The sequence below is a fragment of the Falco peregrinus genome, chromosome 3 (assembly GCF_023634155.1).
Source record: "Falco peregrinus isolate bFalPer1 chromosome 3, bFalPer1.pri, whole genome shotgun sequence".
NCBI classification, from domain to species: domain Eukaryota; kingdom Metazoa; phylum Chordata; class Aves; order Falconiformes; family Falconidae; genus Falco; species Falco peregrinus.
This window is the reverse complement of record NC_073723.1, coordinates 106,996,638-107,013,966: the sequence shown is the minus strand read 5'-3', so window position 1 is coordinate 107,013,966 and position 17,329 is coordinate 106,996,638. Positions and strand designations below refer to the sequence as shown.

General features: G+C 46.4%; 1 protein-coding gene across 2 annotated transcripts in view; it reads right to left on the bottom strand.

The window, feature by feature from the left end:
- The window catches only part of MEGF6 (multiple EGF like domains 6), a 107,328-nt gene that overhangs the window by 56,564 nt on the left and 33,435 nt on the right, over positions 1-17,329 (bottom strand). For both annotated transcript variants that reach the window (XM_055799543.1, XM_013299571.3), the window contains one exon: positions 1,000-1,122. In XM_055799543.1, the coding sequence (XP_055655518.1) occupies positions 1,000-1,122 (123 nt within the window). The remainder of the gene's footprint in view (positions 1-999; positions 1,123-17,329) is intronic.

The following is a 17,329-nucleotide window of genomic DNA, read 5'->3' as shown; positions in this document are numbered from 1 at the left end:
TTTCCAGTTATTTTCAACAAAACAAGACAAATGTACCAAATTGGCAAGAAAGTGACATTTTTCTGCAGAATTCTTTAGTGTCCAAACCGATATCCACAGAAATGACTCTTTCCCAGTTTGTCAGCAATCTTTGTTAATTATTTGGAATACTTTTGGACTTCTGCTAAGCAAACCAGTGCTGAAAATATGCGAGAACTCCACCACAAAAACGTGACCATCCTAAGCAATCAATAAAGTACCCTGCAGCAGGCATTTTAGTGTCACCCTAGAGAATACCTGAGCTTCAGATTTCTGGATGGCAGGAGCCCGGTAAAGGTGGGTTTATGATATTGTCAGTGAATCCTGGAACTGCAAGATACTCTAGAAAAATGTATCTTGCTCTTGGCTCTGATAAGCAAATAGCTTTTTGCATTTTTCTGACTCTCAGCTCCAGCCGACTTAAACATGCAGCACTTGCACAGATAACAGTCAGGGAGAAAAGGACGGGGAATCTACTCGGTGCAAAACAGATTTAAGCTATAGGAGAAATGGCCACGTGAGGTGAGGCTTGCTCTGGATGCTACATAAATCCCATCCAGTATTTCCATTTTGCAAACACAAAGCTGTGTCTTCTCTTTCGCTTTGGTTTGAAAGCAGGAGATGTGAAGGGGAAGGCAGGGAACAGTGTGACAGTATAGATGCCGAAGGAGAAATCTCACCTCTTTAGAGGCAATACAATACATGCCATCGACTTGAACAGGACCAAGATGTCACCCTGAAAACATCACTTCTATCAGGTCAGGCTTTCCTTCTATGCCCATTACTTGCACCTCTAAACCTTCAGCAGACAGAGAGCACCTTGGGTGGCTAAACAACATCAGAAGCGTGCACTGTATGAGAAGGTTTCCCCAAAAGCCTCTCCTCTGACAACCACCCTGCCGCCCATGGCTCCAGTGCCGATCCCCCCGCAGCCCCTCGCTGCTGGGGCTGGGGTCGTACCAGGCGGCCGCGCACCCCTACCTGCGCATGCCTTCCCGTCCTGCTCCAGCCGCAGCCCCGCCGCGCACTTGCAGTAGAAGCTCCCGATGGTGTTGCAGCACTGGAACTCGCAGCCCCCGTTGCCCGTCTCACACTCGTTCACGTCTGCAAGAGAGAAGGGGGAGCACAGGTGAGCTGCTGCCGCCGGACTGACCTCGGGGTACCGCACGACAGCAAACCCAACCGCTCTTATTGCGGCTTAGTCTCCTAACTTTTCACCGCCAACAAGAACATTAACCAGTACAAAATGATCCCCCTCGTTAGATGCTCAAATGCTCAAGATGGCACTATCCAAAATAATCCCATCCTGGATGAACACTGGCACTCATATGCATGAGAATATATCTGTTATCACAAAGTGATGCTACACTCTATAATAGCCATCTTGCTCATGAAAATAAGCAAACAAATTTTTTTCACATTAAAAATCTGTTGGTATAGAAGTTTTATCTTCTTGTCTTAAATCAGAGTGGTGGAACTATCATAGCTTCCCACGAAAATGCCTTCAAAGAAACCCATGCCAAGTTGCCTGAATAGTATTAATCCAGAGAAGACTAAACTAAAAGGTCAACAAAACCAAAATATCCATGTAGTACACATTTTCTACTATTTTTTGTAACTCAAGCCCAGAATAAATCACATTACCTTACCAAAACCAGATATTTCTCTTCCCTTCAGCCTGGGGTGGGCCAGACCCTTAAGTAATGGGGAGCACCTTTCTCAAATTACCTTTTAAATAGAGTGAATGACTCATTACCAGGTAAAAACAGAGGCATCACCCTCCCCCCACCCTTATTTTCCTTGTTACCTAAACACAGGCTCCCTCTGCTCCTCCGTTCAGTTCCCAGGGATTTAACAACTGGGGACCCAAAGGAACTGAACCCTGTACTGCCCCTCTAACTCCAAGGCAGCATCCCCCCCAGAGTCCATTGGGGAGCTATTAATAAGCACTGGAGATGCTTCCCATTCAAGCATTTTCACACCTCGTCAAAACATGACAGCTACTTTAATTAGTAAAAAAAATAAAAATAGTGTAAGTTGCCAAGGTTCCCAACATACAGTGCATCAACCGGTTACATCACCCTGGGCGAAGAGGCTGGAATACCCGAAGCCCGCTGGCGACAGCCTACTCGCACCAGCTGCCCAGGCTCTTCAGGAAGGTGTGGGAGCGGGACCCAGCCAGGGAGCTCTGCCTGACTGCCCATCCCTGCTCCAGCACACAGCCTGCATCCTTGGTCCCTGGGAGAAATACCAAAGGCTCAGCTATGAGCATCGCTCCTGCCACAGCCTCGGGAACATCTGCCTATGGAACGGCGGGGAACGGAGACCGGCAGCGAGGTGGGAAGGAGGCAACCTTGCGCCACATCGATGTTAGGCTGGTGTAATATTTTCAGTTACAGATCAAAATCGAGCCCAGATTGAGAAACGCTAAGTTTCAGTTCAACATGTGAAATATATGGGGAGGTTTCAAAAAGATTTATCAGCTGTTGGCAAATTTTTGACATTTGGCACTAAGCGAGGCACTCTAAAAATGTATTTGCACTTAAGAAGCCACTTTTTTTTTTTTTCTCTTTAAAGAAGCATTTCCTTCTTAAAAGAAAGTAGAAGTATGGAGACAAATACTGTTTTAAGGCATTTGGTCTGGATGGAAGAATAATGAGCTGTAGCTTTGCCAAAACCCTGTGCTGCAGCCATACTATACTCTGTACATTTCCCTCTGCTACTGCAGATAAATCTTGGTTTTCTTTTGCTCACCCAGAGCCGGCGGAGCTTGCTGTCTGTCAGCAGCCAGCCCCACTCCCATCTGCTCTTCGCTCTGAGCCCGACTCCAGCTCTGCTGCCTTCGTGGCCAGAGGCAGACGGGATCCTTCGACAAGCCCCAGGGAACAAGGCTAGGACAGGCCCACACCGAGAGGGAGCACTCCTCGAAGGGCAGCCAGCCTGGCTCTGCTTCAGGATGCCACAAAGAGGTGGCCTGCAGGCAGCTGGACCGCTGTGGACCCCTGCACGTGTTATTAGCATGTCCCATGGAAAGGAAAAAAAAATGATATTGAGGTGAGCTATTGTGTTATGCTTTAGTGGTCTGCAAATAGGGACCGTGAAGTAGCGCAGCGCAGCGCTCGCTGCAGGTGTGACTGCCAGTGGTGATGGGGATGAGGATGGGAACAGGGATGGGGACAAGCAGAGCTGCCACCGTGCCCCAGGCACCCACCGCACTCTGCCGGCAGCACCTCCCCCACCTGCAGGAAAGCTCTTTGCAGAGGCATCCCTTGCAGTGATGCTCTTTATTCAGGATAAAACAGGCCCTCGGTCGCTCCTGCGATACCAATAATAAAAGGTGTCTGCGGGTAGTGCACAAACCTGTCAAGTCGTAAAGAATGAAACGTATTACCAGCCAAGAACAGAGGCAGGGAAAGACAGGGATCAAAACAAGGCTGATGTGATCAAAGAGACGCAGCGTTTAATTCCCTCAGCCTCTTCTAATTCAGTCCTGTCTGGGCTCGGAGTTCCCTAACTACTTCTGAAACACCAGACCGTGCAAGTTTTGTTTTACCTTTCAGAAATCCTAAAACCTGCTAGAGCTTAACAAAATCCCCAAGGGTTTATACTTGCTTAATCCTCTCATTGCAGCAACCTGCCAGTGTTCAGAGACCCATGGCTTGTTCCAAAGGCTTTGTGTAAGACAGGTTACTGAGTGGTGAGCAGGGCTACCCAGCAGTTCCCCTGCCTTCTCTCTGACAATGGATTTCCATGCTACAGGTGTTACAAAGATGAATTCAGCAACACCATAAATTGTAATTAGATTTTCATGTGCTGTAACTGCCTATTGCAGTGTCTGTTGAAGAAAGGTGTGTTACTGTCACAACTGTAAGGGGAAGAGTTTTATAAACCAGTTCTGGGAACGAACGGTTCATCAGTTAAAGCTTTTCCTCCTTTCCTGTTCTCCCCAAAGACCTGGCAAACCTTATACATGTTGTCCCACCGTGAACGGTTTCCAGACAGACGCCAGCTCTGGCAGCGACGCTAACTGGTGACAAGACAGACCCTGGTTTACGTGCTATAAGAAAAGTGAATCCAAGTGCTGTGAGTGATGCTCACCACTACAAGAGCAAATTCTTGTTCCTGCTTTGTGCATTGTTCCTATAGCCATTATCACATGGGTTTTACTTACACAAACAGTACCAGTGGTTCAACGCATTGACCGGGCAGTGCAGTATTTCAAAGAAATACTCAGTGACTTGTTATGGAGAGCAGAGGGGGAATTAGGAAATGTGACCCTGTGGGATTTTATAAAACTTGGAGAAGGCTTAAGAATTTGAAAACCTGATGTTTTAGAAGTTAAAAGGGCACCGAAACATCTGTCATGCGGAGTCAGGCAAGGGGGGAGGAGGAAGAAAGGCTTATCGGTTTGAAGGTCCTTCCACAATGCAAGTAGCCTGCTAGGAGCGTTCAGGGAGAAGCTTATAATCCAGAATTTGTCTGTCTTGGCCCTGCTCATCCTCATCATGTTTCCTGGTTTAATAAGCCTCTTGTGAGATGGTCACAAATCAGCCACTGGCTTTTCAAAAGGCTTTGCTGTCAGGTTGCGTAAACTCTGACGGAGAGGAGTTAGTCAATGAGCTTGAAGGGTTTCATATGCTGTGTCTGTGCTGGGTACAACTGAAGTCTAGCATATTTGAAGGAGGTTTTGTTAGTATAATTTTTTAACAGCAGCTTTTATATAAAGTTCCCTTTAATCTTTTAAATGGATGCAATCTCTGCAGCTTCCCCGTGAGCCAGAAGTTTCCCCAGAAGATGCAGTGAGAGCAAGAGTTATTCTTGCCTCCACGTTTTGTAAAAATAAGCATTGTGGTCAGACTCTGCAAACACTTTTTTCGGTTTCATAGAGCTTGTATTTATCAAAGCTTTGTGAAACTTCCTTCCTCCGTGACTGAAACATATGATTCATAAATAAAAGGATGAGTGTTCCTCATGCCCTGACTCACCCCATGCTCCGGCACCACCATGGCCTGTCTAACCCATACGCCTTGATCCCGACCCCCCATGTCCTGCCCAGGAGCTGCTCCAGCTCAGAGCTGACCCCAGTTTGACTTTGTGCCACTGCACCCAGCGAGGCATCCCAACTTTCGAAAGGAGGGAGTCCCAGCAGTGCTCTCGGGGCAGTCAAGCAAAGCATGAAAGCTGTCAACAGAGGGAAGTCCCTGCGCTGACCAGGACAGGGACGGGGAGGCTCAGTGCTTGTCTCCACGGCTCCTCCTAAACCTGAATCGCCTGAATGCCAGAGCAGGCTCCTGTCCCCTGCCACCGCCGGCACCTCAGCCAGTGAAAGTGCCATCGCACTCCCAGGGCACTAATTGCCAGCGACCGCAGAAAAGCAGCTCGGAGATACTACGGCCCATCCTTGTTTCAAAAAGCAGGGAGGCCGAGGTTAACTATTTCGCTATCATCAATTTAGGGCTGTTTGGCCATCCTGAATTAGAAGATCTTTGAACAAAGGATACCTCGAAATTGCCAGCAACCCCCCAGCACAAAAGTACGAGATTTATTTTGCCTCTGCCAGGCAGCCATGAATCAGCTGTCACCACCAGCCAGGTGTCACGAGCAGAGAGCGGTAAAGCTTGGTCCCTAAATCAAACCTGACCCTCCCGAAGCTGCGAGCTAACTCAGAGCAGCTGGGCTGGAATCAGTCCTCGCGGGCCCTCGGAAGGCAAGAGCCCGTATTATTCCCTGGAGGTTATTGTGCACCTTTGAAACAACCCATCAGTATTCTAGAAAGGTGTGATGGCTGCAGGCACTCCCTCGCTCAGCGTGCTTGGCTTACACTGAAGCATTTCGGCATGCATGCCATATGCCACCCACAATTACAGACACTCTTCTCCTTGCCCCCAAGGGACGGTGCCTTTGGTGCCACAGGCCACCAGCCAAGACCTAAACCTGGCCCACGGACCGTGTGTTCCTGAAATCACTGCCTTGCGTCCAGCTTCTTTTGCTACAATATTAATCCTGCCTAGAGCTTTCTTGGACTAATATTTCCTGACAAACATAAAACTCAGTTCAAGTTCACTGAAATGTCTGAAATACTTTCACGGAAACCAGGGCTGGCTTTGAGCACAAGAAGGGACAAGTTACCATTTCCCACTGAAGCCAGGCAAAACTCGTGGAACCTCCATGCTTCTCGTAGGGAATCCAGCCAAAGCATGCAATTCTGGCAAAAGTCTTAGCCCTGTCCAAACTCCATCATTCAAATCCAACCTGAGAGACCATGATCCTCACTCAGACTTGAACATTGCATGTTTTTTTACAAGACAAGCCTGGGGTAGAAAAGAGTGCAACATTGCATGTGGCTCAATAGCAAGGAACGAAACGACTGCAAACAGCCTCGTTGGTGCTCAGAAAGGTGCTTGCAGGTACACAATCACCTGTAAATGTTTGGGGTCATGGATGTAAGTCTGCTGCAGCTTTCTCAAAAGCTCAGCTGGAGGGGAGGGGTGAATGGAGGCAGGACTGCACGAGACCCTTCAGGTTATTTTGATGCGGTTTCTGTGTCCAGATTACTCCTGTTGTTCCTATCACCTGGGAAACTCAACTTTTCACCTGCATTGGATGGTTTTTCAAAATGAAAAAAAATAAAGCCAGTATCCAATACTACTGAGCCCATGTGAACCTCAGCAACGATGGGCTGGCATTTCCTGCACTCGCATTTTCGTGGCGGTAACACAGCAGCCAGAGCATGCACTGCAACGTGCTTGCTCCTCTCTGTAGATTCCCTGCAGACCCTTGAAACCAAGTATGGGTCGCCTCGAATCACACCCACAGGCTCCACCTATACTTGATTTCTAAGGTCATGGGCAGTGGATGTCAAGGAGCTCCTGGAAACCTGTTCCCCAAGAAAGGCTTCTTTCTATCCTTAGTTTTATTCATACATTATTGAAGTGACGTGTAAATGTAAATCAATTGTGAAACTCCATACAAGATTTCTGTTAAAAATTGGTTTCAACTAATCTGTTTGTAAAATACATACATTTCCTTTTTATTTTTTAAGAGAGTTAGGAACAGATAAGAAAATACTGTACTGAACATTCAAGCACATAACAAGTTTCTCCAAATAATCTGTGCTCATTTAAAAACACCAATCTTCAGATAGTTCACATCCCCACTAAATTAAAGGTAGGCAGGAATCAAAGGTTAATTAGAGGAAAGATGCTCCAACAAAATAAAATTTAGACTTTAGATATCACCTCACTTTTCTAGCTCTGTGCTCCCTCTAGGCAGTGATCACTACAGGTTTTACAGCATTGCAGTAGTTTATATTTATGCTCGTTATCTTTAGCAATTGTCTACCTACCTATGCAGTGCCCAAGCTAGCCAGAAACAACCACAAGGTTCCTATGATAGAATCACCCCTGAATTATTTAATCCTTCCCAGACACAGCCTAGCCTTCAAAGATTGAAAGCAACCTCGACATCTGAAGTGGCAGGGCTGCAATATGAAAAGAAATACATCATTTTAGTTAATTTTTTTTTTTTAAATATCCATAATTTTAAGCAGCTTTGCAGAGGAATACTTAAGGCTTTTTACAGAAGTTCAGTCGCACCCAACCAATGACCACGTTTCTCATAAAACTGAATTCATCCGCTTTGGAAGAATTTCATACTGCTACTTTAGCCTTGCACCTGTGCAAGGTTTGTTCCAAATATATTCCCAGTTTCCAGCTGAGTCCAAGTCCCTCCCAGTATCAGGAAGGGCAGTGACTGACTGTCTTTGCATTGTGCCTTTCCTTCTGCATGGCACTGTACAGTCTGCTTACCTGTATTATCCTCCTGGCATTTCTCTCTGCTGGCCCAGAAAAGTCCTTTTAAACGCATCAATGTATGTTCTTATGCAAAGCCCGGACAGACAGACAGACCAAAAGCTGGGGTGGGTTTTGGGCTGGCCATCAGGAGGGCTGTGGCATTAGCACTGGGCTCAGATGCTTGCTCACGGGTCCAGCTGAGGTCCTGCCATCTCCTTTGCTCCATCCCAATTTGGTGCCTGCCAGGAGCTGCATCCCTGTCCCCGTCCCTGCCCAGCCCTCTCCCAGCACGGGCCAGGGCTCCAGCCAGACCGAGAGCCCTCCAAATCAAAACGTGAACCACATCTCTTGAGAAACTAAACGTCTTGGAGGATCTGCATTATTGCGATGGGATTTGGAATTGCAGGTAAACCTGGCTTGATCTGAAGAGTTCAGAGCCTCAGGACCATGGCTGAGCGCCGCAGTGGTGGTACTCATTCTGCATTGACCTGGCTGCTATGCTCCAGCATTCACAAACCCACTTTGATACCTTTTGCTAGGAAAGGATTGAAACGAAATACTGGTAACAGTAGGTATTCCTACCCTGTATGAGAATCCTCAAGTCATTTTAAGGAAAGCAGAATTCAAGCACATCTGGTATTTTATTTATGGAGGTTACACACTCCCACATGAAAGAAACCATCCACTTAAACTGATAACAACCCCCCCCCCCCCCCCTTTCCAATCTGCCTTTGGGCTAAGAGACCATTAATATTCACAGCCTATTGTCAAGCAACTTTACAACATCTTGTAAAAAGGCCTGAAGGAAGTTTAAATGCCAAGAGGCCCCAGTTTCCAGCATCTGGCTTTCCCTTGAACAATGGCTGCCCCTTTTCCAGCACACCCAGAAAACACACCATGAAGCCACAGAGTCATCTCCCAGCTCGCAAGCACACACATCAGCCGAGTTTTGGGGATTCAGGGCAGAGAACGTGACCCTCGCTAGAAAAAGGAATGTCTTTGTACGTTATCCTGACGACTCATAAAAGGTAAGCGCACTGCAGACCACAAAATCATCTCAGCTATCTGCATAACTTGCAATTCCCTAGAAAGGAGGACCAGGGTCCAAATTTCGGTGCCAATGTGCCAACCTCTTCCCCATCCCAGCAGGTTAAGATTTTACATGGCTTAATTTCCCTTAATTGAGTAAAATCAGCCAGCAGGAAGGTGAGAGGAGCTGGCAGGAGGTTTTCTCGTGTTCCACTGCCATCTCTTCCTGGCTGAGGATGGCAGCCCTGGAAAGTGCTGCAGTAGCAATGTGCCGGTGGATTATGAATGAGCAGTTACCCACGGGTGTCAGCAGACAGGTCTCCAGAACCCCACCACCACCACCCCCACACGTGCTGAGGGGCTGGCTGCAGCGGGGCAGCCCAGGGCATGGTCCAAGCCTGGAGAGCATCACCACCGCTTCCAGGAGCCGGGGGCAGGGAGAGCATCTCTCACCGCAGCCCACGCCAGCCTGGCAAAAGGAGTGCCAGCGTCTGCTGAAAGCACAACTGCAGGATTCAGACTGTGAACAGGGACCTTGCTGGCACCAAATTCCCTCTCCAAATCAGAAAACAATGATCACCATGTAGGCTGTGGAAAGAGGGTGTGAAGCAGGACTCCGGGAGGGACGATCTCACTGGGACGTGTCTCAAAGGTGAGGCTGTGTGTGTCAGGCTGCCAGCCAGGAGAGCGTGGGTGGGAACATCACACGGGGCTGCAGGTCACAAGCTGCAGCACCAGGCTAGGCTCCCCCTCACAAGGGCCCTTTCCCCTCCGAGCGCAGGGAAGTTGCAGATTTCCCGGCCACGAGCAGACTGATTCCTCTGCAGTTCTTACTGTGACTGTTCTGTGGAGCCAAAAGCTTCCACTGTGCAGGTGGTTTTGACTCTCTTTGCTCTCTCCAATCCTTTACGTTCATCTTACCTCATGCCAGTGTCCGAGGAGGCTCTCGTGCTGCTGGGGTTTTTCCCACAAGCCGTGAGAGGGACCCAGATGCTGCTGGTGCTCTGCCGACAGCCAGGATGCTGCGGCTCTGCCCAAGAGGGAGCAAGCGAGAAGCAGAACCTCAAATACTGCTGTCTTCATTCTTGTTCCTTCTGCTTTCAGCAGCCCATTTCCTCACCTTGGATAGAGCAAGCAGACTGGATTCATTCCCAGTATTCAGGGAAAACCCTCTTGCTGCTGGGACTCTTCCTTTTGCACATCCTATAAAGGTGGCTGCAGTGACTCTCCTCCCATCACTCAGCCAAGACATCCCTGGCAGATATCTCAGCAGCTCCCTAACCTCACAGCCACTTGCACACCAACAGCTCATTATTGGCAGCTCTCTCCTCTCTCTCTTCATTTAAACACAGCCTTTATTATAAATATAGGGGCAGATATTTCGGAGATCAGCTGTGCACTCCAAGCGAGACAGCTGTATGGCCTCCCCGTTCCCCACTGGTGAACCAGCATCCCCAGGAAAATAGAATTACTTATCTGGAAAATGCAAAGCTCATATCCTCAGCTGGCTCAGTCCCAAATACCTGTCAGCGATACTGACCTGATGCCTATAGAGAAAATCATCTGTCTGGATGCTGTGTAAGTGGTTGCTGGATGTTTCTGCTCTGTGATGGTCCGGAGATCGGTCTTGCTGCCTGGGGCCTTGTGCCAGCGTGGTCTCTCTGGCTACAGGAGAGATCCAATGCCAGTCTTGGCTTCAGAAACATGGAATGGGTGTCCGAGACCAAGTGTTCCTACTGATGTTACTGCGCTGGCTAGGTCAGTAGAAGAATGATTTTGATTCCTGGTTTCAGAAACCATCTGCCTGACTCAACACCTCTGCGACGACACCTGGGACAACGACCATCAGGGCGAAAAGCGCGGTGATGCTTGGACTGCTGTCTGCTGCTGTCTAGTGAGAAACAGTGTGGTTGCTTTTTCCCATCATCAACTTTTTCCTTTTTTTCCTAAAATAATTTTTAACTGCTTCATTATTTATTATTGCTAAGGGAGAATTTCCATTTCCTGAGCATTTCAGATCCCGAGACCTGCCTTTTTCCTCTTTAGCACGGACAATTGCGAGCCAGCCCAAGCTGGCCGCACACAGAACTCCAGCAAACTCCAGGTCAGACGAGTGTAAGACTGACCCTTCACATCTAGTACTTACAAGACTGGAAGGTTTGGGGCATATACTGCTGGTAGGGCAGCATCCATGCCCGGACAGGACACTTCAGTTTCTTAAATACCTACCGAAGGTGGATGGTTCAGGTCCCCAGAACTCACAGCATGGAACTGGCAAGCCAGCAAAGACCAAATGAAAAAAAAGCCAGATTAATTTCTTAGAAGGGAGTCTCCTGAAGAAAACAAAACCTGTGAAATCTGTTTTTCCAACAGAATCTGCACTTACACATACACTATTACATACACATAATATAAGTTCTATCTGTAATGATTTTTCCCAAAAAAACACCTCCATAAGCTTTGAAAAAGCATGATTTTTTTTCCTTTCTTTTGTAGGGAAGTGACCTTTAAGAAGACAAAAAAAATTTTAAAAAGTTGCTGTGTTATGTTTGACCAAAAAAACCCAAAAACTTCTAGAGTTTATATAGATTAAAAGTGGTTAAAATGGGGATAAAATATTTTTTATTTAACTCCAAAGGGGTAACCCTGCAGCTCTTCAATGGGACAAGTTCTCACCACAGTCCGAGGGTGAGGCAGGCGCTGGAAGGAGCCCCAGCTCCCGGGATGGGTGAGCAGCGCAGAGGCTCTATCCCCTCCCTCTGGCCGAAGGAAATTTAACAGACGCAGCAGTTTGGAAAGGGCCGCTGAACGGGATGCACTCACCCAAAGATGAAACTTCGGGTAGTTCTTTTCTAAAAATCAAGTTGCTGTAGCGTATCTTCATTAAAACAGCGGCACTGGGAAAGGAGCTGGGTGATGTCCTGAGAATCTGAGCTACCCTGGTTTACAGCCCTTATAACAACCCGTCCATCCAACCTCACGGAACATTGTCCCAGTGACGAGCACTCCTGATAATCGAAAGGAAATAAGAGAATATGCCTTATCTAAGCAGTTATGCACAGAAATAACAGAACTGCATGGGTCCTACAGACACTTCTGCCTGCCTGAACGTGGGTTGAAAGACGGTATTTGCAATTGTTTCTCTGAAAATCTGCCAAACCGATGAGCCTGCGGCACGAGCACATTGGTGTTACAGCTTTGCTGCTTCTTCAGTAAACTTGTTCAAAAAGTTTGTCAGCAAAGCAGAAATTAAACATAACAGCCATGCTTGGTGGGGATTTTTTGTTTCTTTGTTTCTTTGTTGTTTTTCTCATTTTGGTTTTGTTTCCCTTTCCTACAGCTCAGCACACCCTGGGCTTTGGCAACCAATTACGTAAAAACGGCTTTTTCCCATGGTGTAGGCAGGAGGTCCACCGGGCTACTGCCGCCCAGGGAAAGCGTGCATTGGGGTTTCAGCCCTGGAGAACACAAGGGTGTAACCGAGGGAAGAGTTTGGCCCCAGGACAAGGAACCCAAGGCATGGGACTCTCCCCTCACTGCTCAGTTCTTGCTGCAGAAAGCGACGGAGCCCCTGCTTTGGGCAGAAGTGCTTCAGGTGCAGAAGGGTATTGAAGGTGGAAAAGACAGGCTGCAAAATACAAGGTTATAACCAGATTTGTAAAAAGGAGAAACTGTAAGGATGGATTATATATTTTCCTGTCTTTCAGATTCACATCTTTACCCATCTAACCATCTATAAACTCAATGTCTTTCCACGGATTATATTAAATGCTCAGACAACCTCAGCCTGTCTCCTCCTGATCTACAATAACAAAGACATAATAAAACAGCCATGACAGGCAGCACCTCCAGGAAATCTCTCTTTTTTTTTTTTTTTTTTTTTAAAAAAAAAAAGAAACAACAGAGCACAGCTTTTCAAGAGAACATGCCTGATGCGATCTGCCGCGGTCTGCAGGGAGCAGATTATCTTTCACAACTCTGTAGCTTCCTGCAGTGCTCAGATAAAACTTACGCCGTGCAATGTTCATTGCTTTTCACAGGCTTTTTTGTTCACCCATAATTTCTTCCGTAATTCTCTGTCCAAACTGACATCATCTTAATTTTGTTAGTCGCTTATGCATCATTTTTCAAACACTTTTGATGTATCTGGGCTTTTCTAATTTTTTTTTTAATCATAATCTTTGTGTCATAAAGCACAGAGCACAAGGCTGTACCTGCTATGATGCCAAGGGCAGCGTGCGAGTCATCTCTGCGATGCTTGTTAGGGCATGTTGATGTAGGAAATGCAACAGCATGCATATAAAGATGCATACATATGTATATACATGCACTGTCTGCTGTAAGCAGAGGTTTGGAGAGCTCCAGGGGAGACGGCCTAGAGGCCACAGGTTCATTTCACCGCAGCAGGATCATTCCCACATGTACCAACGGTGGATGTGCAATCTTACATCTCCTGTTTAGTAAAAGCCAACCTTTCCAGAGGGATTGCATTATCATTTTTGGCTCCCGTTAAACTTCTCACAAATATAAATATGTTAGATGGCCAAATTACATTTAATCAATATCACAATGAGGGCTTTAAATTTTTATGAACTTCCATTATGAATTTTTATCAAGTTGCAGAAGACAGTGAGTTGATGTACATTGACTGTAAACTTTGCAGGTCTTTTTTAATTCGACCCCTGGACATGATGGGCTATGCCATGAAGAGTTCCAAAGGATTTTGTCTACTCTTTAAGGTATTTCTTTTTTTAAAGGTAAGGAAAATGAAGTTCAACCATGTCAGTGGTTCAGTTTGGGTAAACGCGTGACAAGAGGTGCATTTCTGCTCATCACCTTTCCCAGCTGCATGGCTTCCTCCAAGACAACACAACCATCTTTCCCATGAAACTGTGACCAGGGACTTCCCAGAGTCTCTCTGACCTAATGGAGACTCAAAATCATGCCTGCAATCTCTTCACCTGCATCGAAATGCAGAAGCAAACGGCTTGCTGGGATCGGTCTGTCCCTGCTGGAATGTGTGCGAATACCTGCCAGATCAGTGCCAGTTACTTCTTTAGGCTGTGCAAATGTTCTGGAGGGAGGAACATCTGCAAGAGATAACAGCTTCACGGATCTGAAAGTATTTCCATACACATAACTAGGTGTGCTGGGTATCTTCCATGAGGCTTCCATTAAGGGGCGAGACAATGATTTTCATCGATTGTTCTCACTCCACTCAGAACACACACATTTATTCCTGTCAATGTTGTATGATTCCTGATTTCCTTAGCTCCTTGCCCATCGCAAGCCTCGGCCAGACTTCAGCCCACACCACCAGAGATACTCTCCTCTTTCTGTCTGCTCCTGTACTGTGTCACTGGTTTCCACTAAGCTCCTCGCTCTCTACTGCCATGCCCAATCCATTTCCAGTTTTGGCACGTTTCCACTTTATCTTCCCGAGGGTCCTCAGGAGATGGAGAGGTGGGACGGGCAACAGCATTCAGCCAGGCTATTTCTTTACAAAGGTTACCCCCGCACTCTACAGACCTGCTCCCACTGAAGTCAGAGGCAACAGTCTGGCGAGCCTCAGCGAGAGTAACCTTAGACTCTCAACTTCTGCCATAAAACCTTACGGACTATAAACATCTCTCCATAGTGGAGAGAATTCTTTCTTGACACATTATATAATGGATGCAATATAAAAATATACTGCACTTGGCAGGCTTTCCAAGGCTTCCCTTCGGGAGCTCAACAAATGGGCTGGTGTTTGATGATTTTTTTTTCCCACTCTATGGCCAAAACTGCATTTCATGGAAAGACAGCAAGATGGCTCTCCTGGGAAAGAACCTGTATTCCTCTTACGGAGGAGCTTGAAGAGACTTCCTTCACAGTTTCCACATCTTTGAAGTGACCTCAGCTCCATGAGATCACGGATGTGTTTGCCAAGGCTGAGTGTATGAAGGTGTGAATGTCAGCGGCACTTTTGTCCTGTTATTAATTGCTTCTTGCAGAGAAGTCCGTGCCAGGGTGATGCTCTGCATTCACCAGGTAGCTGGTGATCTTTAGCCACATGTCCCCACGGCACATCACCCCTGAACAGAGCCCAGTTACGCCTCCTGCTCTTGCAGCAAAGCGGCCAGGCTGGACCAGGCTTCCAGCTCCGCACCTGATGAGATGAGGCAGCAAAAGCACGGAGCTTTGTTCTCCCGGGTTACATCGTCCTGATCCAAAGCCAATGCAATCCACAGAGAATCAAGGAAACATTATCAAAATGGAGTTGGAGGGTTCAAAAGAAATGCTGTTGCAACAGGCTAAGCTGCAAAGAGTTCAGATAGGGACTGAAGATGAGTGAATTGGTCTGAGCGCCAGGCGCACGTGCACTGGGAGGCAGGAGATCTGGGCTCCAGATACATCCCAGACTCACTGCCTTGCCTTCCCACCGCCAAGTCACGTAACCTGCCATTCTGATTTCTCCACCTAAAACATCAAAAGACATACCTACTTCACGAGCCCTCCTAGCTGTGATGCTTAACACATCTGAGTTTGTTAGTGGTTTTATTAGCTGCTCCGTGCATGGTGCAGGAGGCTGCTCATCAGTGGACCTCACTCTCCTGGAACCTGAAATCGGCATCAACACTTGCTTCTCCCAGACATTTGCAGTTAAGCAGGGGACTAACCAGGATAAAGAAATCAAAGTTCTCTTCTTCTCTCATTTAAAAAAGGAACAAAGCATTGACTTTAACATAATTATTCCTGATCTATAAAATGGCAATTCCATTGTAATGTAGACAGCAGTGAAATACAGCTGCCTTTGTTTACAGCAGTGTTGCAGGAGTGTAGTCAAGTGGTTTTCAAGAAAAATATTTCCTGTGAACTAGGTGCACTTGCAATTTAGCAAAGCTCTCAGTGTCATTACAAACATACCATGCCCAAAGTCACCAGAGCATTCAAAAGAGAAGAATCTGAACAGATGCCTGTAAAATCCCGAGGTTTTGTTCTAACTTCTTGGTTATTGGATTTGGTCTTTCCCCAGGAGGAGGAGGATATAGTCTGGTATAATAGCCATAAATCTGTTCCTATCCCTAAACAATGCAAACAACATAAACCTCCTGATTTTTGCTTTCAAACAAACCAGAACCAGCAGCTCTCACACAGCGTCATCCTAAAAATGTGTTTGCTAGCTACCTTTAAGATGTTATTGTACACAAATATAAATAATATAAATTAAATCATAAACAGAATGCAGAGACATCCAAGAAGAGCTTACCTGCTGCATATCCCTTCTTCAACCAATTAACTAATGCTTCTGGGCTAGCCCCAAATGGTCCAAAATTGGTGATTTGACAGCTCCTCTGAACAGCTGACCGTAATAACCGATACAGTCTCCCAGGGTCCTGACATGCAGCTCCTCCAGCTGCTGACCTTGCCAGACAGGACCACCTAAGCAGCTGACAGAAGACAATGTCAATTACAGTGAGATTTCCAAATATGACTTATGGCCTTTTTTAAAGCCAAAAGCTTTGATGAAAGTGATTGAGTGGACACTGATGATGACCTGGCAAAGACTGTGCAGCTGGAGAGGTAAGACTTGACAATGTATTTTCAGGAGCAAGCACGTCAGAGGAGAAGGCTCTGCTACCAAAGTAAGAAATGAGAGGAAGAATCAGTTTGACATTCAGCTATTTCACCAGTCAGGCTTAAACTTACCCATCTGAATTCTTATTCAGATAAGTAAGAAGATATTATCCTTAGCTACAGGATCCACTCTCTTTGTTCAAACGGAATTCTAAACCAAGCATCTTTCAAAGCTCTGAAGCATTGACTATCAGCTGCTCCTTCCAGCAAACTTCCTTTTTTTGGCTGGAACAGCCTCAGAAGTGCTGAAATACCATAAAGATTATGATCACAGGCAGCAGGGTTATAACCTGAATGTTCAGCTACAAGAGTCCTTCTTCGTCCAGTCTGTCCTGGCACTTTGCAGAATTTTGATTGTATGCAACACTAACGTAAAGAGCACCTCTTTTCTGAGGCTTGCTCACTCAGCTACCAGCGCACAAAGGGCAGTACATGTCTTACTCTGAAGAACTGGAAAGTCCCTGGGGAAAAAATAATCTTCTTCTAGTCTCTTTGTCTCTGTATAATTAAGCTCAACACAGCAAAGCACCCAAGGGGAGGAAGCTTTTTGTACGGTTCTCAAGAGCTGCAGTAACATTTATAGTACAGGATGGTCTATGTAAAACTATTGATCACTGATCTCATTATTTATATTTCACTACAAAAGCCCTTCATGTTCCCAGATGCATAATAGGTGTCAAGAGTAAGAACCTTGAAAAATAAATTGGAAAAAAGTTACAATAGCAAATGGCTTGTTTATGCCATAATTGGTATTAGGCAATTAATGGCGGGATGAAACATCACATTGCTTCTGAAAACAAAAAGCAATACTGTTTAAAGAACATTTAATGAGCATGTTTTATGTTGTCCTCAGCAAGTTTACTGCCAAGCCA